Source organism: Gouania willdenowi, chromosome 17 (assembly GCF_900634775.1).
Source record: "Gouania willdenowi chromosome 17, fGouWil2.1, whole genome shotgun sequence".
NCBI lineage: Eukaryota > Metazoa > Chordata > Actinopteri > Blenniiformes > Gobiesocidae > Gouania > Gouania willdenowi.
Genome location: NC_041060.1, coordinates 10,943,577 through 10,970,912, shown reverse-complemented (window position 1 = coordinate 10,970,912; position 27,336 = coordinate 10,943,577). Strand labels below are relative to the sequence as shown.

The window sequence follows — 27,336 nt, the reverse complement described above, 5'->3', positions numbered from 1 at the left end:
TAGCCAAGAGCCATTATCTAAGCCAGCTGCGAAGGCCTAACCGCCCGGATCGGCTGAAGGGGCTAAATTCTGTGGAACCGAAACAGAACCAACGGTGGCACGTCCTGCTACATTGCTTCAACAGCACCTCCAGGTCCAGCCTGACATCACCTCCAAGGTACAAGAATGAACTTTCATCAGCAACTTCATCCACAATAGATCACATACATATTTCCATAACTACAAACTTACACGCATTAACAACATGCTGCACACACAGTACATCTCATTCATGTTTGTTCGTCTCCCCCTTGTCCGTCCTCCTCTCTTTGTTATGAGCTCTCTTTATTTTATTCTTTGATTTTATGATCTTATTATTGAATATGTATCCTGCATTTTTATTCAATATTTAGTAGACTAGCATCCTCCTAGATTAGTGATTTCACTTTATTACATATAATCCTCACTTTTATTAGCCTAGAAATGCATTTTATCATGATTTAATTATCCCATTTCAATTGATATTTTGACTGTGTTAATTGTTGACTTTTGAATAAAAGGTTAAACATAATATTTGATTCCTCTGATTCATTAAAGCTGTGATGATGGTGTAGATGGCTGGTAGAATTCACTTTTCCCTGGTTTCACATTGATGAGTTTAGTCTAAAAACTTAGACATATTTCTCCCGTTAAAAGGAGTGGCACCCCGCAAATTTGAAGTAATATTAATAATCATAATTAATATTCTTAGTTATATAACCCATTAATAATAACTCATCTCTTCTTCCTACAACATCCTTCAAAGGAAGTTCACTCTTTGACATGAATTCATGTGCCTTGGTTAGACTAGAATAAAAATAAAGACAAAAAGATCAGTACAAAAGTCAATAGAACAACAAGTTGAACTCCATGTGTGTGATTGCCTCAGTGCATTTACTCACTAGTCACTGCTGTCCACCGCAGGTCCATTCACTGAGGAAACCAAATCCAGAGTTTCATCATGACTATTAAGAAATTGTTCTGGAAGGGACTGGATTTCAGAATCATCCTCAGTTGAATGAAGATGGAGTTCTTTGGAGACATTTTTCTCAATGTCTTCACTTTGGCCAGATGAAGGAGTAAACGGGACCTTCTCAAATTCATCTTCATCTTCAAGTGTCTCAACATCTTCCCATTAGCTGTTTGAATCAAGAGACTGAACACAAACAAATATATGTTTTGAACTTTCTGTTTCAGTTGGTTCACACTGGCCAGCTGCAGGACACAGCTGGGCCATACGTTCCTCGTCAGTGTCCTCTTGACCAATGACATCCTTCAAAGGAGGTTCACTCTTTGACATGAATTCCTGTGCCTTGGTTAGACTAGAGGAAAAATTAAGTCAAAAAGATGAGTACAAAAGTCAATAGAACAACAAGTTGAACTCCATGTGTGTGATTGCCTCAGTGCATTTACTCACTAGTCACATCTGTCTGGATCCTGGCTCAGGTGGGACATGGTGATGAATGGATGCTTAAGACCCGCCTCAGGAGTGATTCGCGCCCACCCATCCAGATGTAACATTTGTTTGAGGAAGTCGATGAACATCCTAATGTCCTTCATTTCCTCAGCATCCTCTTTTTTAATGACCTGGATTAAAAAAAAGAGTTTGGTCTTTGCACAAGTTCAAACGTCTCTCACTCATAACACATTATTATATGTATGTTAACAAAAAAAAGGTGAATAATTTCAGCTTATAAACGCATGTCTAAACTAGGTTACATTTTAACGAAGAGACTGCTGCTAAGTATTTGAACTCAAATATTGTCGAGAACACTTACATAGAACAGTTCATCCAATGAGGTAAAATGAGGGCGCCCTGTGGGCCATTCCATCGCTTCCTTAATGTGAATACTTGAGTATTCTTCTGGTGTCTGAGGAAACATAATGGCAATGATAAGGGTTTAGGATAAGTTTAAGACAACAGTCAAGGTTCAACAACAATAAAAACAGTTTTACCTTGAGCCTCCATCTTAAGCCAAGCTCATCCTTTTCCTGACGGAAGAATCTCTTGGAATGCATGCCAAATTGGAGATCGTGGTCCGACGGCATACCGAGAATCTCCACCATGGATTTCATCTGCAGATAGAACACACAATTACACACATTAGGGGCAGTTCTTCAAGAATTTATATACATGCATATAAAACAGCCACAACCCTGAAAAAGAGCATGTGGGTCATTAAATGGATGGAGGGATGGTGAATAAAAAAGATGACCTACCATGAGATATTCACAGTTGACAATGAAGAGGTTCTGTGTCAGATACAGAAAGGCCAGCGTACAGCCCAGTCCCCACATGTCAATGGACTCTGTGTATAGAAGGCCAAGACAAATCTCTGGGGCCCTGTGAAGCAAAATTAATGACATATGCTTTAGAAATCTGGTGCTTAGCACCTAGTGCCAACATTTTAATGACACATGTTTGTTACAAAAACACAGAAGTCATTCAGGGGGACACCCTCCTACCTGTAGCCGATGGGCTGGAGTAACAATCCCTGTGTGGCACCAGAGGATCGAATAGCCAAACCAAAGTCAATGAGCTTGACTCGGTATGCACACTCCTTAATGTTGGCCAGCATAATATTGTCAGGCTTGATGTCTGCATGCATCACTTCTAGACTCACGAGTCCCTGTAATGCTACCAACATCTGCAGGGACAAGATGGGAAAAGACAGGATGAGAATGAAGTTCTTCTTATGTAGCTGTTTAAGATCAGGTTTTAACTTGAGGCTTTCTTAATCGATTATCAAGCATTATCTTAAGATTATAGTCAAACAATTAAAAGGATCATACCTGCTTTGCGATGGGACGGATTTCATATACTAACATTGTTTTTTTTTGTTTCGTTCTGAAAAATGTAAATAAGTCTATTTCAAGCAACTCGAAGACGAGGCAGGCGCAGAAGAGGTGATAAAAATGCTCGTAGAATTTGATCACATTCTTGTCTGAATTCAGAAAGTTGATATGAGTCAACATTTGCAGCTGGAGGGAAAAAAGAGGACAATTAGATCATCTTTATATCAATATTCCCTAAAAAATCCATAGTTGAAGTCCTGCTGGAGGCACCAAAACTAGGAGAAATCCAACCACTCACCTCAAATTCTAGAGAGTCTCTGTTCTTGAGGATTTTCACCGCCACTAATTTGCTGGTGATACCAACCTGGCACTTGGCCACTTTTCCAAAGGAACCTTTTCCAATGAACTCAAGGATGGTGTATTCAGTTGTGCTGCTCCGCAGAACACTTCCTACCCTTAGTTGAGAGACAACTAAAGTGGATACACAGAGAACAAGGTTAGTATTCAATGTATCAATGCTAAGACTAATATGAACAAGGAAACCATGTCTCCTGTCATTTTGAAGTTTGAAGTCTGCAAATCCATTTCAAAAACAGAATTAGAATGAAAATCAGTGAAGTTCTGTCTCTGCATTAAAATCCCAATTTTCTGTTGGTACAGTTCACAGTATGCATCATGTTACTTTTTACAATAAAAAGGTATTAAAAAAGTAGTAATAAAAAATTCAGTTTTCAGGAGCTCCTCAAGAAATATCACATCCATTCTGTGAACACTGAAGTCAAGCACTTATTTTACTTATTATATTTGGCTCTCAGAAAGACTCTCAAACTGTTCTAAACAGTATCATCAGGGATGCACACACTTTTTTGGCTTGTTATAATTGTAAGTAATTAGATTGTAATATTTATATTTACACTATTACAATTAATATTATTACTATTAAAAGTATTAACTAATTACTAAATATCTGTGTAATATTAAGGCAAGGCAAATGTATTTGTATAACACATTTCATACACAAGGCCATTCAATGAGCTTTACATGATTAAAAAGTACATCAGAAATCATTCAAGTTTTAAAATGAATAAGAACATTAAATCAGCAGTAAAAACCTTTAAAAAAAATCTCCCTCAGTCATAGGCAGTAGAGAAAAAGAAATGCCTTTAACTTGGATTTAAAAATGTTTACTACCCTGACTCCCTCTTTCCTGTTCCCTTCCCCCTCACTGAGGTGTAACACTGCCCTTTTTTTTTTATATCTTCCTTTAGGGAGGGCTGGTGATGGTCACAAATATGCAATAAAATAATTAATGTATTTAATTGCAATAACAAAACATGCATTGCTGTCTTAAAAAGATTGCACTTCTTGTAGTGTTGACCTCCGATACAATGTGCAGACAAAAAAATAAATACATTTAAAGAGGTAACTTCAGCTCTGCTGCAGTTTGTTCCACTTCTTTGTAATAAAATACCAAAATAATATTGAAACGGTAACACTTAAAAACTGACTAAAATATATTTTTCTAAAATACAATGAAGAAAAATATTTTGAAAATGCAAAGCACCAAACACCGCTGCTCACTTCATCAAAGACCCACAATGATAAGCACATATGCCAGTCAGTAGCATACTGAGTATTTCAGTATTTGTAGCTAACTTTGTTCTTTAGAAGAACTTAAATAGCTTCCACACACGGAGGTTGTCTGAAGATGCATTATGAGGTCTTGCAGCCCACGTGCACGATTGAAAACAAAATGCCTCCGCGATCAACCGGTAGATCGCATTCGACGTATTGTGCACTCCATTCTACATAAAATATTGGAGTGTTTTTTGTCAAGGAATAAAGTTTCCAATATATTAATACCAATGAAAAAAAATATTCTCTAATGATAATTTGAAATATTGGTGAAGTCTCTTACCTTCATCAGCCATTTTTCATCAGAATCTAAGCTTTCAAAAGCTTAAAGAAAGAAAGTTTTTACAACCCAACCACTAGCACTGAGACAAGCTTCTAAAGTTGTGGTTATGTTTTGTTCTATTTGGCTTTTATCTTGCTACCTTTGATATTTCTTGATGATGTCATCATGGTGATGGCTGTCAGGTGCAGGGCCTGGCTCCTCTGTAAATGACTGGGCCACCGCATAAAGCACAAATACATCAGGGTTGCGCAATCGGCTGTGGTGGGGCGGTGGGCATTTGGGGGGCTAGGCCGGTACTCCAGGGGTACACTGGGTCCTCGGCTATTTGGGGCTTTCTCAGGTGTGTAAGTGGGAGTGATGCCTGCCTCTTGGCCTGGGGTCTCTGAGGCTTCTGCTCGGTCGTGGGGGTGTGTGTGTGGGGGGGGGATTGGTGCCTGGAGCTGCTTAGCTCCCGTTGTTGCTGCTGACCTTGCATAATTGTGATGGTCACAATTATGCAATGAAATAAATACATTTTTTAATTGCAATAACAAAATATGCATTGCTGTCTTAAAAATATTGTAGTGTTGACTTTCTACAGCATGTGCAGACAAAGTTAAAAAAAAAAAAAGATAAATTAAGTAAATGTACTTAAGTACTGTACTTAAAGTAGCATTTTTGTGTATCTGTGCTTTACTTGAGTATTAATTTGGTGGGGGATACTTTTCAAATTTGGAGGGGTTCTTAAAACTGTTCTAGTCCTACCCACGCGTATTATTTAATACTGTTTAAATTATACATGCATTCATCCAAATGGTGACAGACTTGGCACACTTTAGTGTTTATGTCCAATCCAGATTTGATCCAGAATCCAGATGAAACCACACATAACTGAGTAGAGGCGTTGCAACAGGGTAGGCAACACAGGCAATTGCCTAGGGCCCCGAGCTGAAGGGGGCCCCCGAGGGATGGCTGACAGTCAATTTCAATGACAAAATAATGTAACTGCAGAGCATCAAAATACCCCTGCACGGGGCCCTTTCTGAGTAGTCGCTGGCTTGTTGCTATTAGTGCCCCCGACAGACGGCAGATATCAGTGACACAACTTGAAACCCCCCAGACACATTACAGTGATATGTCGGGAACCTCCCTAATGGGGCCCCACTACTACCGGTCCCTGCATATACATTTTAAAGTTTAAACTATATAATGAGAGCTATCTGTTGTAATATGACAACACAAATATTTGTTTCAAACAATTGCTTCTTGTACTATTTTCTTTCTAGCAATATCAACCTCAGATCATGAGTGGAGTCTTGAAGAAGAAGAGCAACTTCATACAGCAGCAACATGGCAGCACAGCATTCAATCATCACCTCCTCACCACCCCATGACACCACGTCACCAGAACAGAAGGTACTCAAATAATAGCAAAGCAAATAATATCAGAGGATCTTGTGTTTTACACATTTCAGTTGTGTTTGTTTTTCTGGCATTCACTGTATATATTGTGTGTAACGTTTGCATTTAGTTTAGCTAGCTATGTTATTTATTTTATATGTCAATTATTTAATAAAGTCTTTCTTTACTGATCCGTCATCCTGGACTTCATTCATCATCATTCTGGGGCCGGGAGGCCCCATAGTCCTTCTTGCCTAGGGCCCCCAGGGGGTCTAGAAACATCCCTGTAACTGAGTCAGATTTCATAAAGATCGATCAGTTACGAACAAAGATATGAATTCTTGAAATTTCACCAATGATGAAAGATTGAGATTTATTAAGGCCACGCCAAAAAATGCACAGGAAGTCCAGAATCTTGAATTGAAAATTGCAAAATTGCTATTTTAGCTCACATTGTATTTTAACGCATTTCTCTGAGGGTGTTTCGCCGACAGGGCTCAAAGTTGCCAGAGATCATCTTGAGAAGTGGGACACCAAAAGCTAGCCATGGATTTTGGTGTCCCACTTTTACAGTGTTTGCAGGGCGGAGCCGTGAATCTTGGCCTTTTTTTCCTTTTTTTTTTTTTTTAAAATGTTTCCATTTGCACATAGTCGGATTTGCGTCAAATGTGACTCAATTGTTAAACTTAAAACTAGCTCTATGTACAAAAAACAGACTTTGGCGCGTTAGCGCCCTTTACAGAGTGAAGACAGTTTAAGAGGAGAGGATTTTTGGAGTCATTTTGGACGTGCTGATCATTTCCTGTTTACGCTCTACCGCTGCTTGCAGCGCTCTACTAGTGTATTCTGCTAACTCTAATCAAACTTGTTGTCATTGATATTTTAGCCTTGAAAACACTTGTTTTAATTTTTTACCGTAGAGTTAAACGTACGAAGGTTAAGTAAAAAGCAATCTCGCCTCTTATAGGCAGTGTAATCTCCTTTAAACTTCCTTTTGTCCTTAGCTTAGCTTAGCTTAAATTTAGCACCTATGGCTTCTCTCTCCTCCCCTCCGCTCTCCTGCCCGGTGTGTCAGATGTTTAGTTACTCCTCGTCCTCCTTTAGGGACAATGGTAGTTGCATAAAGTGTAGCGTACTGTTAGATATGGAGGCGAGGATCAACAATCTGGAGAAGCGGTTCCGCACCCCTGATACCAAAACCGAAGCTAGCAAGCAGGACCTAGCCGGTGCGGACCGTGCTAGTGTAAGTTGTGGCCGCTTCTCGATGACAACGCCATCTAGTATTTTAAGAGAGGCTAGGAACTCTTAGAATAATTTAAACAAGGCAAGCAGTGTAATCAACCAAAGATACAGTTTAACAGGTCTAATAATTAATTTATTGCAAAAATCTAAAATAACACCGTGGGTGATGATGCCAGCAAAAAAAAGGTTTAAGACATTAAAAGTTCATCCCAAAGGGTGAGGAAGAGGGATGGCTGGCGGAGCTCGATTGTAGTCCCGTTCCTCTACTTTCTCTATGGCGGAGCCTACACTGGGACAAAAGGCCAGAGGCAGTGAGGTGTCCCCTTTCACAAAATCGTTTACAAGCCAGTGCAGTCAATCCCGCAAGAGTACTAAGACGGTACTTACACACGGGGGCAGAGATACTCTGCCCGCCTGCTGTGATCGGCGTCGTACTCTGGCTTCACCACTTCACAGCCTCGCTGCCGCTGCCGCTGCTGCTGCTTCGGAGGCTGCGGCGCTGCCGTTGCTTCGGGGGCTGTTGCTGCCGCTGCTTCGGGGGCTGTTGCTGCCGCTGCTGCCGCTTTTGCTGCTGCTTCGGAGGCTGCGCTGCTGCCGTTGCTTCTGCCGTGTTCCTTTTCCTTCTCTCACAAAACCAACCGGTGCCTTCCCGTTACCCGCTCCTCTCAGTTCCGTAGACCGCTGTTCAGCCCAAGCCAATTGTCCGCCCCCAGCCCTTATGCTCATTGGATCAAAGCAGGTTAAAACAGTCTGCCACAGGTGCGAGGGTCCAAGTGATTAAAACAGGAAATAACAAGCGCAGCAATGCACAACAGTAAAAACACTTCAAAATAAAAGCACACACAAACAAGCAAATTAGTTGTGCAAAATACTGGATGCCCAATTATCATCCTGTGACATCCCCCCCTACTTTAAGGGTGGCAGTCCCTGTCACCTTAGTCCCTGGACTAAAACGAGCTGGTGGCTGCCCAATGTTCGACCTAGTTGAGCGTCGTGGGCTCGGTGGCAGTCCCGGCGGGTTTACAGGAGGATCAAACAAAAACCAGTAATATGGGCCTTGGCCTTGTGGGTAACGGAGTTAATTCTCCTATAATCGATACAAAACCTCCAGGTACCATCTTTTTTCTGACTAGGACTATCGGCGCGGCCCAGGGACTACAGCTCTCACGTATCCCACCTTTCTCCAGCATATCTGCAAGCAAGGTCTTGATCTCTTTGTACATTACAGGTGGTAAAAGTCGGTACCTTTCTTTGATGGGAGGGGCATCGCCCGTGTGAATACGATGTTGAACCAAGTCCGTCCTCCCGAAATCCTCATCATCTACAGCAAACACCTTCTCCCACTTCTGAAGCAGGGTCTTGAGCTCCAGCTGTTGTTGATCGGTCAAATGCGGACAGTCAATGAGCTTGCTCACCCCCTCCTCCGTGTGTTCCTCTTTGCTGGAGCCCAGGGTATCCACTACACCAACCTCCACAACACCATCCGGGCCCATGGTCAGGCTCAGGTCACGGGTTCCCTGGACATCAGCCTCCTCCACTTGGTATAACCGGCCCAGCTTCTGATAGCGTCCAAAAGAAACTGGGTACAAATGGGGGTTACAGATACGAACAGGGACCCTCCCTCCGCGCACAACAGATAGGGTTCTGGCTATTCCCCATGCGTCCGCTTCAGGCATAGCCTCTAGAACTGCAGAATAGTCAGACCCCCAAGGTCCCATGGATGCGCGGCCCCACATAATCATCTCACTTTTGGGTGGTACCTGAACCGACCGATGGTCTGCGGGTCGAACGTAGCCCAAAAACCCGTCTCCCGGTGGTGTTGCGATGGTCCTCCGGCACACAGCAAAAGCTTCCCGCCACGCCTGCTGGGATTTCCATTTCTGGGGGGAGAGAGCTGGCTTCTCATGTTTAAAAACAGCATCCCAACACGCACCGATCACATTCATTCCAAAGAGCAGTGGGTGCGTAGAGCAATTGTCTTTCACAATAACGACAGCTGTCTCTGGGATTTTTTTACACCTTCAACCTCAAAATCCATTATTGCATAACCAGAGTATGGTATGCTAAGGCCATTTGCAGCTTTAAGAGTTAACACCAGTGGGGATGTACCTTTTTCGACTTGAGAGAAATATTGTTCCATGACTTTTTGTTGAATTAGTGTAACTTGTGAGCCTCTCTCTAGCATCTAGCACATTAATCTGCAACTTGGCCTCTCCAGCCAAAGCACCCGATAACAGTTCAGTTTTCTAAGTTCAGTCAGGTCCTGTGCATTTAAAATGCCAGACATTTGTTCTTTCCAGTCCCCATACTTAATATCACTGTTTGGCCCATGGAACTTTGGCAACCAAGGTGCACCGGGATATATTGGCATCATCATCATTTTACACAAGTATAACAACTTAAAATTAAAAAAAATTAAAAAAAAATCTATGGTTGTTACACTGCTCGTGCTTGTGTCCTGTCGACAACAGCCAAAATGTAAGTTGTGGCCGCTTCTCGATGACAACGCCACCTAGTATTTTGAGAGAGGCTAGGAACTCTTAGAATAATTTAAACAAGGCAAGCAGTGTAATCAACTAAAGATACAGTTTAACAGGTCTAATAATTAATTTATTGCAAAAATCTAAAATAACACCGTGGGTGATGATGCCAGAAAAAAAAGGTTTAAGACATTAAAAGTTCATCCCAAAGGGTGAGGAAGAGGGATGGCTGGCGGAGCTTGATTGTAGTCCCGTTCCTCTACTTTCTCTATGGCGGAGCCTACACTGGGACAAAAGGCCAGAGGCAGTGAGGTGTCCCCTTTCACAAAATCGTTTACAAGCAAGTGCAGTCAATCCCGCAAGAGTACTAAGACGGTACTTACACACGGGGGCAGAGATACTCTGCCCGCCTGCTGTGATCGGCGTCGTACTCTGGCTTCACCACTTCACAGCCTCGCTGCCGCCGCCGTTGCCGCCGCCGCTGCTTCGGAGGCTGCGCCGCTGCCGTTGCTTCGGGGGCTGTTGCTGCCGATGCTTCGGGGGCTGTTGCTGCCGCTGCCGCTGCTTCGGGGGCTGTTGCTGCCGCTGCCGCTGCTGCCGCTGTTGCTGCTGCTTCGGAGGCTGCGCTGCTGCCGTTGCTTCTGCCGTGTTCCTTTTCCTTCTCTCACAAAACCAACCGGTGCCTTCCCGTTACCCGCTCCTCTCCGTTCCGTAGACCGTTGTCCAGCCCAAGCCAATTGTCCGCCCCCAGCCCTTATGCTCATTGGATCAAAGCAGGTTAAAACAGTCTGCCACAGGTGCGAGGGTCCAAGTGATTAAAACAGGAAATAACAAGCGCAGCAATGCACAACAGTAAAAACGCTTCAAAATAAAAGCACACACACAAACCAGCAAATTAGTTGTGCAAAATACTGGATGCCCAATTATCATCCTGTGACACTAGCTCTAGCTTAGCCTCCCCCCCGGCCAGCAATGAGTGGGTTACTGTCCGTGGTAAGCATAGTCGAAGGTCAAAAAGCCGCTCGGGACACCACCATGTTCACGTCTCAAACAGGTTCTCCCCCCTCCGTGAGGACAACACACTCACCGGGGAACAAACTCTGATAACTGGCGACTCCATAGTGAGAAACGTGAAGCTAGCGAAGTCAGCAGGCATCGTGAGGTGCATCCCAGGGGCCAGAGCGGGCGACATAGAATCAAATCTAAAGTTGCTGGCAAAGAGTAATCGTAAGTTTGATAGGACAGTCCTCCATGTCGGCACTAATGACTCCCGACGTCGTCAGTCGGAAGCAACCAAAGTGAACATTGAATCAGTTTGTGCTTATGCTAAAACAATGTCGGACTCCGTAATTTTCTCTGGTCCCTTACCAAATCTGACCAGTGATGACATGTATAGCCGCATGTCATCATTTAACCGCTGGCTATCGAGGTGGTGTCCAGAAAACGAGGTGGGCTTCATTGATAATTGGAGATCCTTCTGGGGAAAACTGAACCTGATAGGAAGAGATGGAATCCACCCTACTTTGGAGGGAGCATCTCTACTATCAGAAAACATGGCACAGTCACTGTTATGACATCTCATGAATGAGACCATGTTACAGAGGGGGAGTCCTCCACGCCCCTCTGCGCTTGCCTTAGGACAGTTTCCCTCCCATTGCTATTATGATAGCTGTGTTCATCGCCATGGCAACTGTTGTGATGGTGGTGAATATTATTTTATGGAGACGGTGTCTGTCCCTCGACCCATATTTCACAATGATTTTAACATAAAATCAAATAAAAGAGCTATCAATTATAAAAATCTGAAAAAAATTAAAATCTCAAATCTAGAAACACCAAAACATAAAACCATTAGATGTGCTCTATTAAATATTAGATCACTGAGATCCAAATCTCTACTAGTAAATTACCTTATCTCAGAAAATAACTTTGATTTATTCTGTTTAACTGAAACATGGCTGTATCAAGATGAATATGTTAGTTTAAATGAAGCCACTCCTCCCAGTCATTTAAATACTCATATGCCACGAGACATAGGCCGTGGAGGTGGTGTAGCAGCTATTTATCATTCCTCTCTCCTAATCTATCCTAAACCAAAGGCCAACTACACTTCCTTTGAAAGCCTGGTTCTAAATTTATCTCATATCGAATCAAAAACCTGCCAGCCAGTCTTATTTGCGATAATTTACCGTCCTCCAGGCCCTTATTCTGAATTTCTATCAGAATTCTCTGAGTTTATATCAAACTTAGTCCTCAGTTCTGATAAAATACTGATAGTAGGAGATTTTAATATCCATGTGGACAAAGATAGTGATAGCCTGAGCTCAGCCTTTATGTCCCTAATAGACTCAGTTGGCTTTTTTCAAACTATTAATGAAGCTACTCATTGCTAAAAGTCTACCCTGAAAATCCTCTGCTATCAGATCACTTTTTAATATCTTTTAACATTATCCTAGAGGATCTCGCACTGTGCAATAAAATAGTTACGAGTAGAAATCTGTCCAATAGTGCTGTGGCTAAATTTAAAGAGGCCATTCCTGCTGCCTTAAACTCAGTGCACCATCCAATAAATAACTATGATATTAATTATAACCCCTCTCAACTGGATCTGCTTGTCGATAGCTCTGCTAGTCTACTAAAATCCACCTTGGACTCAATTGCCCCATTGAGGGAAAAAACTATTAAACTTCAGAGGAAAGCTCCGTGGTTTAGCTCTGAAACTCACACACTCAAACAAACAACCCGTAAATTAGAGAGAATGTGGTGCTCCAATAAAACAGAGGAGTCACGAATACTCTGGCAAGAAAGCCATAGTAAATACATGACAGCCTTACGACATAGTCGATCTACATACTATTCCTCACTAATTGAAGAAAATAAAAATAATCCGAGGTACCTTTTCAGCACTGTAGCCAGGCTAACACAAAGTCAGAGCTCTATTGAGCCCATGATTCCTCTAGCCCTCAGCTGTGAGGACTTTATGACATTTTTTAACGATAAAATTCATAAGATTAGAGATAAAATTAGCCACTCCCTGCCTTCACCTGGGCCTGCTGTACCATTAAATGTAAATAGGCCTAACCTAAACTGTTTCACACATATAAGACTTCAGGAACTTAACTCTATTATTTCATCCTCCAAACCATCGACCTGCCTTTCAGATCCGATCCCAACTAAGCTGTTTAAAGAAGTTGTTCCCCTAGTCTGCCCATCTTTGTTGGAGACAATAAATATATCCCTATCAATAGGCTACGTGCCACAGTCCTTTAAAGTAGCTGTAATCAAACCCTTTCTCAAAAAACCTACTCTTGATTCCAGCACTTTAGCAAACTACAGGCCTATATCTAATCTTCCTTTTATTTCAAAGATTCTTGAGAAAGTTGTGGCGGCTCAGCTCTGTGAATTTCTTCAAAACAACAGCCTGTTCGAGGACTTCCAGTCAGGTTTTAGAGCTCAACACAGCACAGACACTGCTTTAGTTAAAGTAACTAATGATCTACTCTGGGCTTCAGATGAAGGACGACTCTCAGTGCTGGTTTTATTAGATCTTAGTGCAGCTTTTGACACTATAGATCACTATATTCTACTAGAGAGATTAGAGAAATTACTTGGAATCACAGGGACTGCCCTAAACTGGTTTAAGTCCTACCTATCTGATAGGTACCAGTTTGTACACGTGAATAATAGGTCTTCTGTCTAAAGTAAGCTACGGGGTTCCTCAGGGCTCTGTGCTAGGTCCAATCCTCTTCTGTATCTATATGATCCCCCTTGGTAATGTTATGAGAAAATACTCTGTTAACTTTCACTGCTATGCTGATGATACCCAACTGTATGTATCAATGAAGCCAGGTGAGACAAATCAGCTATCTAAACTTGAGATCTGTCTAAAGGACATTAGGGCCTGGATGGACCAAAATTTTCTTCTTCTCAACTCAGACAAGACTGAGGTCATTGTATTGGGCCCACGACACCTTAGAGAAACCTATGCTGGCCTAACTGCCCTAGATGGCATTACTCTGGCACGAAGCACAACTGTTAGAAACCTTGGGGTTCTATTTGATCAGGACTTATCCTTCAACTCTCACATAAAACAAACTTCAAGAACTGCCTTCTTTCATCTCCGTAACATTGCTAAAATCAGATCTATCCTGTCTCAGGGCGACGCCGAAAAACTAGTCCATGCTTTTGTTACCTCTAGACTGGATTATTGTAATTCTCTTTTAGCAGGCTGCCCGAGCAAGTCGCTTAAGACACTTCAGCTGGTTCAAAATGCTGCAGCACGTGTACTGACTAAAACTAGGAGAAGAGATCACATTACTCCTGTATTAGCCTCTCTGCATTGGCTTCCCATAAAATATAGAATAGAATTCAAGATTCTTCTTCTCACTTATAAAGCCCTAAATGGACAGGCACCAGTCTATCTCAAGGAGCTTGTAGTGCCATACAATCCCCCCAGAACACTACGCTCTCAAAATGCTGGACTAGTCGTTGTTCCATTTGTCTCTAAAAGTAGTATAGGAGGAAGAGCTTTCAGTTATCAGGCCCCACTTCTCTGGAACACTTTCCTGGGCAGACACCCTCTCTGCCTTTAAGGTTAGGCTCAAAACATTCCTCTTTGGTAAAGCTTTTAGTTAGGAACCAGCTCATAGCTCATAGTTAAGATGTTGGTCGGTTGGAGAGAGGTTGGAGAGGGCGTTAAGAGAGAGGTCATTTAGGCTAGAGAGGGACCGGAGAGGGTCCCATTCCTCTCTCAAACACTCCCTCTATGTCTGCTTCTTCCCTTGTGTGTTTGCTCCTGTACTCCTTCTGGCTTTTGTCTTGCAGGTCCGTGGGATCCTTAGTGTGGAGTTACAGAGTCTCAGCGGCTCTGTCTCCACCCTCTCCTCTGCACGCACCCAACACAGCATAACGTGGATGGCTGTTCATCATAGGAATGGGATCCACACAAGGTCCCTGCTGCTTAACAGAAGGTTTTCCTTGCCGCCATGATGAATTCATGTTGGGTGTGGGATACATATGTATGTGTATATACGTATATATGCATGTGTGTATCCATAAAATGAAGAGTCCGTCCTTAAGACTGCTCTACTGTAAAGTGTCTTGAGATACCATTGGTTATGATTTGGCGCTATACAAATAAAGATTGATTGATTGATATGGGGGAAAAAAAATAGGCTTCTGTTTTGACCACTTGATCAAAAAAGTCAATGAGACGCATGCTTTATTTTTTTATCATGTTATTTTCTATCGAGATACTCTCCATTTTGTGTTAATGGGAAATTATATTTTTGTTTATTTTTGGAATTTGGAGATTTCTTTTGTGTGTTTTTGTGTACTTTAAGCATTTTGCCATCGATTTGTGTGTTTTGGGAGTTAATCTGTGTATTACCTTGGGCTTTATATTCTTTCCATCTTCTGGAAATACAGTTTTTGGGGATTTGTTTTGGGGGTTGCACAAAATTAGACCGAGGGGCCATATGTGGCTCCTGGGCCGCCAGTTGCCTATGTCTGCCGTAAACATTTCCCCGCCTTATCTCAGGTGAACACCTTTAATGTTCCATAAAAACAAAAAGCATGACGTAACACAGTATTCTACCCACTCCATAGATTCCTTCTGCTCCATATTGATTCCTCCACGACTCAAACATCTCCCTCTAACGCAGCTGCTGCTGTGACTTTCCTCTCACATTTATAAAAAGCTTTCATTCACATTTCCTCCATCTTTGTGATCTGATGAGTCGTTAACACTTTCAAGGCTGTGATTGGTGGGAGACGTTTTTATATTTAACACCCATCTGTCAATCATGCTATTGTTTTATTCTTGATTATTTGTGGTTGTTTATTGAAGAAAGTATTAGGAACATGAACAAGACATGAAACAGGGCAGTAACATCACTTGTAGGCAACAAAAAAACATTGAAAGCTGGCCGTTCCCCATTTTTAAATTCACAACACAAAATGTCATTTTTATTCTCAATATTCATCATGGATGTCAGGCTTTTTGCTTGTCTCATTGTAGTTTTATCAGGTGTTGAATGGAAGTTAGTGCTGTGTACATGCTAGGAGTGTAACAAAATAGCAGTAGTAGCTTACATGCTGTAGTGTTTACAAGAAGGAGGTCAATTGTGGATTCTCCGTTGACTCATAAGTCGGTTGTTTGTAGTAATGCACCGAAAAACTACCCAGTTGAAACAGCGATCGAGCAAACACAGTGGTCAGGGTGTGCTTTTCTGGAAATGGACCAGTGTCTGTTGAACAGTCATATTTCAACACATCTGAGCATTAAAGCTTCTTCTAAGCAGAGATTGAGACGGAACATAGAATGAAAACAGTTGAAAGTGTGTGATTTATAGGGATGTAACGATTAATCGTAAGGCAGTTAAAAATCGATTCATAGGTATCACGGTTGATATCAATTTTCTGAAAATTGAATCGCAGTACTTTTTTTAACCAGCAGAGGGTAGGCGGCGGGCGGGGTCTGCTAATACTTTCTTTCTGGCCGCCTTCTACTCTTAAATATGTTAATAAATGATTCATTACCCCTTTAGCACCTAAAGAATATCTGTAATATTACTTGAATATCTGTAAAAGTCACGTTTTTCTATTAACTCTGTCTGCTAGCATAGCTTCTCTTCCTCACTGCAAGATATCTGCATGCCAACCGACCACTGTGTTACCAGCGCCCTCTGCTGGTCCAAACAAATATGACGTAAATCAGTGCAATCACGTTTTTTTTTTTTAAAGTCCAATTGTTAAGGCACAAAATACATTTTCAGTTGCACTTTTAAAAGAAAAAGAACTGTTACGGCAATTTTGCGGTTGACCTCATTTGGAGACATGATTTATTGCTCTGGTTGAATGATGGAGTCCAGGCGAGGCATTGATGATTTTATAAAAAAGGTTTATTATAAAACTAAATAAAAAAGAGTATAAAGATGGATAAAATTAGTGACCGCCCCGGGCGGACGTCCGATGACAGAGTGACACAGTTCTAACTCATCACGTATGTTCCCCCCAGGAGATAAAGAGGACAGGGTGGAGGTGAAAGAAGAGGGTGAAAAGAGACAGTTTCTTCTTTAGGTCAAAACAACCAGTTCTCTGGTATCTCCTGATTGTCGTGAGTGTTGGAGGTGTGTGCGTGTATGGTGTTTGTGTGTATGAATGGATGTGTATTGGGTGTGTATGTGTGACTATGTGAGTGTGTGTTGGCATGTGAGTGTGTCATGCCTCTGTGTCTGAGGGATAAGATGTGTTTTGGGAAGCTGACCTCGAGAAGAGAGCAGAAAACATGAGACAGTAGAAATGAAAAGTCTCAACTTAAAGCCTTAAAAAGAATAAAGTCTAAGAGTAAATATGTTAATAAACATAACTAACAATTTTGCCCTGACAGAACTATGATGTAGTTTTGCATTGTTTATTATAGAACCAGAATTTATCTTTCATCTTTATCTTCATTTTCATTTGTATTATTCCTTTATTTATTTCATTCAAGATTTATTTTTAGTTAAATTGCATTGTTTTGAATAGTTTATCAAGGAATTCTTTTGAAAATGAAAAATAAAAGGAAAATAGTGCACAACAAGGTGTGGTACATGTTATCTGAGATTTTTCCTATCTCGGTGTGTGTGTGTGTCAGATGGTGTGAAGCTTGTTATTCTTCTGTGCATTTGTTTATTCATCTGTATGTGCAATAGACATGCAAAGGAACGTGTGTGTCACATGCATTCAGCACCAGCAGATGGGTCAGCAGCAAGCCGTTGATTCACTGTGACAACAGTGGTGGTGGGCTGGTAATGAGTTTATACAAGGCGGTGATATCGAGTGCTTCAGCGTGCACCCGCTGTGCAGAAGGAAAACAAATAGCAGCCCAAGAAATGAAGAGTTTCATGGCTCGTGTCTGACGTCAGGAGAAAAATTTGGGGTTGTAACAGCATCAATACCATAGAAAGCATCAAGGCCTTTCTGGAAATGCAAAGAAAAAACAAATAAGATTGTTAAACAGAAGGACTATACCTTCTTAATGAGAATACAATACACATTTACCTACGATGGTGTGCTTTACCTACACGTACAGTGTATTTACTCAGCCACCATTTGTGCAAGTACTGCCACTTAAAAAGATGAGAAAGGCCTGTAATTTTCATCATAGGTATACCTCAACTGTGAGAGATTTAACATTAACATTTAGCATTTAGATTTAACTTTTATATTTAGAGTTAATATTTGATATTTACATTTAACATTAACATTATATTTTTCCAGAAAAAAAAAAAAAAAAAGCAATAACGCTGTAAATCTAGTAAAAATTAACATAAAAAAATTCACCTACTTTTTTTAAACATGGTTTGTTCCTAAACGTTTACGGCTTATTTCAGCATTCGCAACTTTACAATCGGCGCCCCATATTTCTCTTCATCTGTGCCCATGCATTTAGATTTGGCAGTTATTTAAATTTCATCCATCATGCATAATCATGTATTTAAAAAGTCTCTTTCAATCTTTGCCGAAAATATACATTACGGTTTTGTGTTCCTCATTTACAGAGTTTTCACAGCTTTTGATCAGCCTGTCAATCACACAAGAAGTCAGAACAGAATCCAAAAGGTGGTATTAACTTTAAATCATAGAGACAAAGTTATGAATGAGATATAAACTCAAACGTCATCAATGCCCAGTAGAGATGTCACGATTGCACCTCGTTAAATGTTATTGAGAAAAGGACCTAAATGATAGAAACATGTTTATATTTGGCCACATAAGTTGAGACAAACAAATCAATAAAATTATGTTATTATCATAAACATTTAGTTCATATGACTTTCCCCCTGTGAATTAATATTAAGCCCAATAAACACTTAAAATATTTCGATATATTTCCTTATACGTCATCTGTACCGAAGTGTAGAGCTGCCACATGGAAAAATATCTTTTGGATCTCTATATTGTACAAACATGATTTTATATTGAGCAATGATTATATCATATTGTGCAAACATTATAATCAGTGACGTGCCGTCAGGGTAGGCAAGGTAGGCAGTGCCTACCCAAGGGTGAATTGATATTTTGATTATTTGTTTTAATTATAATATAATTATAAGTTATTTATTTTTTCATTTCCAATAGCCTACAGTACCTATAAGTTTGAAAGTGTCCGCATTTTGTGTGTTTCATAGCCCAAATTACTAAACAGCGCTATTTCCTGGAACAGCTGCACAATCTCACTCCGCTGTAAGGTAGAGGGAGGCCACGCCCCTCCCAAAGGCACGTTGCTGCTCTGCCTCTGTTCCCATTGCGTGTTTTTACGTGTTTGCGCATGCGCAGTCATGTCCCCAGGATGACAAAAATTTAGAGTTAGAGCTTTTTTTTGAGGAAAAACAACAGCTTTGAAAAAATGGGAGACCAACATCTGAGCTACCAAACCTTCAGCAAAGGTAAGGTCAGAAAATGTTTCATACTTTTTACAGTGAATGGTACAAAATTAAGAATTGGCTTTGTGGATGCTCCTCACTGAGGCTGTTCCGAGTTGTTGTTGTTGTCATTTTCTCCATGTTTCTGTGTTTCCAACACAAACAACAGATGTGCTGTCGTGTCATGAGATATATCTTGTTGGAGAGTATGGAGGTTATATTGAATAATTGTTTATGTTTCTTTTATGGTGTTTTACGATGTTGATTTTGTTAGATGGCTAAATGCTTGTTCATGTGGATCTTGTTGGGTTTTTTCTTTGTTATTATGAATTTTATATTTTGATAAGCGCATTGAGATGACTTTGTTGGAAATTTCTTTATACAAATAAAGTTTGAATTGAATTAACACTTGCCAGCAGAAACATATGAAATTGTCATTGGTGGTCTCAATTTGCAACGTGCCTACCCAACCCTAGTGGTCACGGCACGTCATTGATTATAATATATGAACACTGATATTATATTGTATGAACAATATAATTATATTGTATGAAACATGATTTTATACTGCACAAACAATATAATCATATTGTACAATATAGTTATATTGTTCATAAAATATCATATCTTATTTGTACAGCATAGTGATCCAAAATATATTTTCCCCTGTGGCAGCTCTACGCTTCTGTACAACTGGATGTTTTAAATGTATATATTTTATTTTATTATTCCCCTGCATCTTCAGGTCATAAAATAATCGTAATAATGAAAAGATCATGATTATTTCTCTTTTCACAATAACCATACCAACTGTGCAGTATGTTGGTTTTGGTGACTGTATGATAAGAAGTGAAAGGAAAACACAGGGATTAGCAGATGTAAAGGAACAAATATTGTGTACTGCACTGGTTCCCATAACATAATGGTTTCTTCTTTTCCTCATATGGAGTTGCTTGCCTGTTGTGATGAGTTGTGCATTGCTTACAAGCCTCTGGGTCAGTGAACACAATACTACTGCCTGTGAAAATCACAGACATTAGCGTCTGTAAGGGAGAGGAGGTCAGAGAACAAACATTTCATCTTTTTGTCTGTCCATTTGTCTAATTCTAATTCAAAGAGGCACTTTGGGATGAAATGTGTTATTCTATGAATGCACTAATCCCAGTAATGGCTCTGTTAGTCACATCTGGATTTTCAGAAGTATAAATCAACTGTGATAATGCAACAACAAAGCATTAAAATAGTTTGAGCAAGTCAAAGAGCCAGTGGCTGTAGCTTTAGCTTACCTCCACAAGCATGACCGTATTTTAGCAATTTTTTTATATTCCTTTTGATCAGATTTACAGAAATATTTGTGAAATTTGTGGGGGGTTTTTTGCTCGTAAAAATATAGTGTCAATGTTACATTTAAATATACATGTTAAACTTAAATCTAAATGTTATGTTAAATCTAAATATATTTAGTTTCACCCATGACATTTAGATTTAACGCTTAGATTCAGATTTAACATTCAGATTAAGATTTACCATTTGCATTTAGCATTTAGACTTATTATTTGCACTTAGAGTTAATATTTCATATTTAGATTTAACATATTTTTAGAGATGTTGCAAAAAGTTGCTGTTTATTTCAGCTTGCACTACTTTACAATCAGCCCCCTATATTTCTCCTCTTCCGTGAACATGCATTTAGATTTGTCAGTAATTTAAAATCCATCCATCATGTGTAATGATGTATTTAAATAGTGTGAACAAAAAATTAGTTGTTTATGAACAAAAGCACAATTTACGTTGTACGTATCTGAGCAGCTGTGTAGTAACAATGCAGAGGAATGTAAAGTGTCTAAATTGTTGATGAAATTAGACTTTCTTTGGTATTTTTTAATTGTTTTGCTATATTTTGGGATTTTCCAAATTGAATTTGGACACTTTAAAATGTTCACACAACAGCAATCAAGCAACTGATGCAATTTGCAGAATTTTTATTTTTAGTAATTATGCATGTTTTCATACACAAAAAAAATTGTGATCGGAGGGTCTTGACCTTCAGCAGAAGGACAGAGAGGAAAATTGTCAGAAAAAGAAGTATAAACACAAATGAAAAATATAAATATAAACCAAAATATCACATTATCTATCATTGAGGGTACTTGTATTGCAAAGGAGGGTCAGAAAAAAAAGCCACATGATTTACTACACACCAGGTTTTTCTGATAAGGTAAATAAAAAACAGGAGAAAAGAGGGAAGAAAGTGAAAAAGAAACAGGAAAAAAGAGAGCAAAAAGAAAGGAATAAAAGTTGTTTTGTCACTTTGTTGTTATTTTGTGTTTTTTTGGAGTCATTATGTGTGTTTTTGTTATTATTTTGTGTTCTTGGTGTAAGTTGTGTTTTATTCTGTCATTTACTACATTTATGTTGTCGATTTGTGTGTTTTTAGGGTCACTTTCTCTGTCATGGTTCAAGAATCAGGTAGTGCAGCTTTAACGCAGCTTCTTTTCTTATATAATTCAAGACATTCAGCAACTCGGCAGAACTTTTAGCACACTACAATGTCAGGGACTTCTGCAGAAAAGCTTCAAAACATTTTATTGCTCCACCACACAGCAACAGAAGCAGCTTAAAATTGCTTTTCGTACACTGGAGAAGAATTTCCGAACTTTTCTAAACCTCTTGGGGGTGGGGGTGGGTCTGGGGACGTCTTCCACCACAGGTCCATTTACTGAGGAAACCAAATCCAGAGTTTCATCACGACTACTAAAAAATTGTTCTGGAAGGAACTGGATTTCAGAATCATCCTCAGTTGAATGAAGATGGAGTTCTTTGGAGACATTTCTCTCAATGTGTTCACTTTGGCCAGATGAAGGAGTAAACGGGACCTTCTCAAATTCATCTTCATCTTCAAGTGTCTCAACATCTTCCCATTGGCTGTTTGAATCAAGAGACTGAACACCAACAAATATATGTTTTGAACCATCTGTTTCAGTTGGTTCACACTGGCCAGCTGCAGGACACAGCTGGGCCATACGTTCCTCGTCAATGTCCTCTTGACCAACGACATCCTTCAAAGGAAGTTCACTCTTTGACATGAATTCATGTGCCTTGGTTAGACTAGAAGAAAAATGAAGACAAAAAGATCAGTACAAAAGTCAATAGAACAACAAGTTGAACTCCATGTGTGTGATTGCCTCAGTGCATTTACTCACTAGTCACTGCTGTCCACCGCAGGTCCATTCACTGAGGAAACCAAATCCAGAGTTTCATCACGACTATTAAAAAATTGTTCTGGAAAAAACTGGATTTCAGAATCATCCTCAGTTGAATGAAGATGGAGTTCTTCGGAGACATTTCTCTCAATGTGTTCACTTTGGCCAGATGAAGGAGTAAACGGGACCTTCTCAAATTCATCTTCATCTTCAAGTGTCTCAACATCTTCCCATTGGCTGTTTGAATCAAGAGACTGAACACCAACAAATATATGTTTTGAACCATCTGTTTCAGTTGGTTCACACTGGCCAGCTGCAGGACACAGCTGGGCCATACGTTCCTCGTCAGGATCCTCTTGACCAACGACATCCTTCAAAGGAAGTTCACTCTTTGACATGAATTCCTGTGCCTTGGTTAGACTAGAAGAAAAATAAAGACAAAAAGATCAGTACAAAAGTCAATAGAACAACAAGTTGAACTCCATGTGTGTGATTGCCTCAGTGCATTTACTCACTAGTCACTGCTGTCTGGATCCTGGCTCAGGTGGGACATGGTGATGAAAGGATGCTGAAGAGCCACCTCAGGAGTGATTCGCATCCACCCATCCAGATGTAACATTTTTTTGAGGAAGTCGATGAACATCCTAATGTCCTTAATTTCCTCAGCATCCTCTTTTTTAATGGCCTGGATTAAAAAAAAGAGGTAGGTCTTTGCACAAGTTCAAACCTCTCTCACTCATAACATATTATTATATGTATGTTAACAAAAAAAAGGTGAGTAATTTAAGCTTATAAACGCATGTCTAAAGTAGGTTACATTTTAACGAAGAGACTGCTGCTAAGTATTTGAACTCAAATATTGTCGAGAACACTTACACAGAACAGTTCATCCAATGAGGTATAATGAGGTTTCCCTGTGGGCCATTCCTTCGCTTTTATTTTGTTAATACCCGAGTATTCTTCTGGTGTCTGAGGAAACATAATGGCAATGATAAGGGTTTAGGATAAGTTTAAGACAACAGTCAAGGTTCACCAACAATAAAAACAGTTTTACCAGGAGCCTCCATCTTAAGCCAAGCTCATCCTCCTCCTGACAGAAGAATCTCTTGGAATGCATGCCAAATGCGAGCTCGTTGTCCGACGGCATACCGAGAATCTCCACCATGGATTTCATCTGCAGATAGAACACACAATTACACACATTAGGGGCAGTTCTTCAAGAATTTATATACATGCATATAAAACAGCCACAACCCTGAAAAAGAGCATGTGAGTCATTAAATGGATGGAGGGATGGTGAATAAAAAAGATGACCTACCATGAGATATTCACAGTTGACAATGAAGAGGTTCTGTGTCAGATACAGAAAGGCCAGCGTACAGCCCAGTCCCCACATGTCAATGGACTCTGTGTATAGAAGGCCAAGACAAATCTCTGGGGCCCTGTGAAGCAAAATTAATGACATATGCTTTAGAAATCTGGTGCTTAGCACTAAGTGCTAACGTTTTAATGACACATGTTTGTTACAAAAACACAGAAGTCATTCAGGGTGACACCCTCATACCTGTAGCCGATGGGCTGGAGTATCAATCCCTGTCTGGCACCAGAGGATCGAATAGCCAAACCAAAGTCAATGAGCTTGACTCGGTATGCACACTCCTTAATGTTGGCCAGCATAATATTGTCAGGCTTGATGTCTGCATGCATCACTTCTAGACTCACGAGTCCCTGTAATGCTACCAACATCTGCAGGGACAAGATGGGAAAAGACAGGATGAGAATGAAGTTCTTCTTATGTAGCTGTTTAAGATCAGGTTTTAACTTGAGGCTTTCTTAATCGATTATCAAGCATTATCTTAAGATTATAGTCAAACAATTAAAAGGATCATACCTGCTTTGCGATGGGACGGATTTCATATACAAACATTGGTTTTTTTTGTTTCCTTATTAAAAATGTAAATAAGTCCATTTCAAGCAACTCGAAGACGAGGCAGGTGCAGAAGAGGTGATAAAAATGCTCGTAGAATTTGATGACATTGTCTGAATTCAGAAAGTTGATATAAGTCAACATTTGCCGCTGGAGGGAAAAAAGAGGACAATTAGATCATCTTTATATCAATATTCCCTAAAAAATCCATAGTTGAAGTCCTGCTGGAGGCACCAAAACTAGGAGAAATCCAACCACTCACCTCATATTCTATGTCGTCTCTATTCTTGAGGATTTTCACCGCCACTAATTTGCTGGTGATACCAACCTGGCACTTGGCCACTTTTCCAAAGGAACCTTCTCCAATGAACTCAAGGATGGTGTATTCAGTTGTGCTGCTCCGCAGAACACTTCCTACCCTTAGTTGAGAGATAACTAAAGTGGATACACAGAGAACAAGCTAGTATTCAATGTATCAATGCTAAGACTAATATGAACAAGGAAACCTTGTCTCCTGTCATTTTGAAGTTTGAAGTCTGCAAATCCATTTCAAAAACAGAATTAGAATGAAAATCAGTGAAGTTCTGTCTCTGCATTAAAATCCCAATTTTCTGTTGGTACAGTTCACAGTATGCATCATGTTACTTTTTACAATAAATAGGTATTAATAAAGTCGGAATAAAAAATTCAGTTTTCAGGAGCTCCTCTAGAAATATCACATCCATTCTGTGAACACTGAAGTCAAGCACTTATTTTACTTATTACATTTGGCTCTCAGAAAGACTCTCAAACTGTTCTAAACAGTATCATCAGGGATGCACACACTTTTTTGGCTTGTTATAATTGTAAGTAATTAGATTGTAATATTTATATTTACACTATTACAATTAATAGTATTACTATTAAAAGTATTAACTAATTACTAAATATCTGTGTAATATTAAGGCAAGGCAAATGTATATGTATAGCACATTTCATACATAAGGCCATTCAATGAGCTTTACATGATTAAAAAGTACATCAGAAAACATTCAAGTTTTAAAATAAATAAAAATCTCCCTCAGTCATAGGCAGTAGAGAAAAAGAAATGCCTTTAACTTGGATTTAAAAATGTTTACTACCCTGACTTACCTTCATCAGCCATTTTTCATCAGAATCTAAGCTTTCAAAAGCTTAAAGAGAGAAAGTTTTTACAACCCAACCACTAGCACTGAGACAAGCTTCTAAAGTTGTGGTTATGTTTTGTTCTATTTGTCTTTCATCTTGCTACCTTTGATATTTCTTGATGATGTCATCATGGTGATGGCTGTCAGGTGCAGGGCCTGGCTCCTCTGTAAATGACTGGGCCACCGCATAAAGCACAAATACATCAGGGTTGCGCAATCGGCTGTGGTGGGGCGGTGGGCATTTGGGGGGCTAGGCCGGTACTCCAGGGGTACACTGGGTCCTCGGCTATTTGGGGCTTTCTCAGGTGTGTATGTGGGGGTGATGTCTGCCTCTCGGCCTGGGGTCTCTGAGGCTTCTGCTCGGTCGTGGGGGTGTGTGTGTGGGGGGGGGGTTGGTGCCTGGAGCTGCTTAGCTCCCGTTGTTGCTGCTGACCTTGCATAATTGTGATGGTCACAATTATGCAATGAAATAAATACATTTTTTAATTGCAATAACAAAATATGCATTGCTGTCTTAAAAATATTGTAGTGTTGACTTTCTACAGCATGTGCAGACAAAGTTAAAAAAAAAAAAAAGATAAATGAAGTAAATGTACTTAAGTACTGTACTTAAAGTAGCATTTTTGTGTATCTGTACTTTACTTGAGTATTAATTTGGTGGGGGATACTTTTCAAATTTGGAGGGGTTCTTAAAACTGTTCTAGTCCTACCCACGCGTATTATTTAATATTGTTTAAATTATACATGCATTCATCCAAATGGTGACAGACTTGGCACACTTTAGTGTTTATGTCCAATCCAGATTTGATCCAGAATCCAGATGAAACCACACATAACTGAGTAGAGGCGTTGCAACAGGGTAGGCAACACAGGCAATTGCCTAGGGCCCCGAGCTGAAGCGGGCCCCCGAGGGATGGCTGACAGTCAATTTCAATGACAAAATAATGTAACTGCAGAGCATCAAAAATCCCCTGCACGGTTACACTTAAAAACTGACTAAATATATTTTTCTAAAATACAATGAAGAAAAATATTTTGAAAATGCAAAGCACCAAACACCGCTGCTCACTTCATCAAAGACCCACAATGATAAGCACATATGCCAGTCAGTAGCATACTGAGTGTTTCAGTATTTGTAGCTAACTTTGTTTTTTAGAAGAACTTAAATAGCTTCCACACACGGAGGTTGTCTGAAGATGCATTATGCGGTCTTGCAGCCCACGTGCGCGATTGACAACAAAATGCCTCCGCGATCAACCGGTAGATCGCATTCGACGTATTGTGCACTCCATTCTACATAAAATATTGGAGTGTTTGTTGTCAAGGAATAAAGTTTCCAATATATTAATACCAAAGAAAAAAATATTCTCTAATGATAATTTGAAATATTGGTGAAGTCTCTTACCTTCATCAGCCATTTTTCATCAGAATCTAAGCTTTCAAAAGCTTAAAGAGAGAAAGTTTTTACAACCCAACCACTAGCACTGAGACAAGCTTCTGAAGTTGTGGTTATGTTTTGTTCTATTTGGCTTTCATCTTGCTACCTTTGATATTTCTTGATGATGTCATCATGGTGATGGCTGTCAGGTGCAGGGCCTGGCTCCTCTGTAAATGACTGGGCCACCGCATAAAGCACAAATACATCAGGGTTGCGCAATCGGCTGTGGTGGGGCGGTGGGCATTTGGGGGGCTAGGCCGGTACTCCAGGGGTACACTGGGTCCTCGGCTATTTGGGGCTTTCTCAGGTGTGTATGTGGGGGTGATGTCTGCCTCTCGGCCTGGGGTCTCTGAGGCTTCTG

The 27,336-nt window shown here is 40.2% G+C and overlaps 2 protein-coding genes across 2 annotated transcripts; both read right to left on the bottom strand.

The window, feature by feature from the left end:
• Positions 1 to 1,153: 1,153 nt before the first annotated feature.
• Positions 1,154 to 4,745, bottom strand: LOC114479600 (homeodomain-interacting protein kinase 2-like). The gene is made up of 8 exons (XM_028473355.1): positions 4,733 to 4,745; positions 3,113 to 3,285; positions 2,485 to 2,666; positions 2,239 to 2,362; positions 1,975 to 2,094; positions 1,797 to 1,889; positions 1,436 to 1,605; positions 1,154 to 1,340 (listed from the first exon to the last, which is right to left on the bottom strand). The coding sequence occupies exons 1-8, from the start codon at positions 4,743 to 4,745 to the stop codon at positions 1,154 to 1,156; spliced, it is 1,062 nt and encodes a 353-aa protein (XP_028329156.1).
• Positions 4,746 to 7,558: 2,813 nt separating this feature from the next.
• On the bottom strand, positions 7,559 to 25,606 carry LOC114479599 (uncharacterized). Its single transcript, XM_028473354.1, has 15 exons — positions 25,503 to 25,606; positions 24,634 to 24,806; positions 24,336 to 24,521; positions 24,009 to 24,190; positions 23,763 to 23,886; positions 23,499 to 23,618; positions 23,321 to 23,413; positions 22,960 to 23,129; positions 22,445 to 22,864; positions 21,909 to 22,349; positions 10,285 to 10,492; positions 9,102 to 9,234; positions 8,485 to 8,933; positions 7,742 to 7,974; positions 7,559 to 7,643 (listed from the first exon to the last, which is right to left on the bottom strand). The coding sequence occupies exons 1-15, from the start codon at positions 25,513 to 25,515 to the stop codon at positions 7,559 to 7,561; spliced, it is 3,030 nt and encodes a 1,009-aa protein (XP_028329155.1). The 5' UTR covers positions 25,516 to 25,606.
• Between the last annotated feature and the right edge of the window lie 1,730 nt (positions 25,607 to 27,336).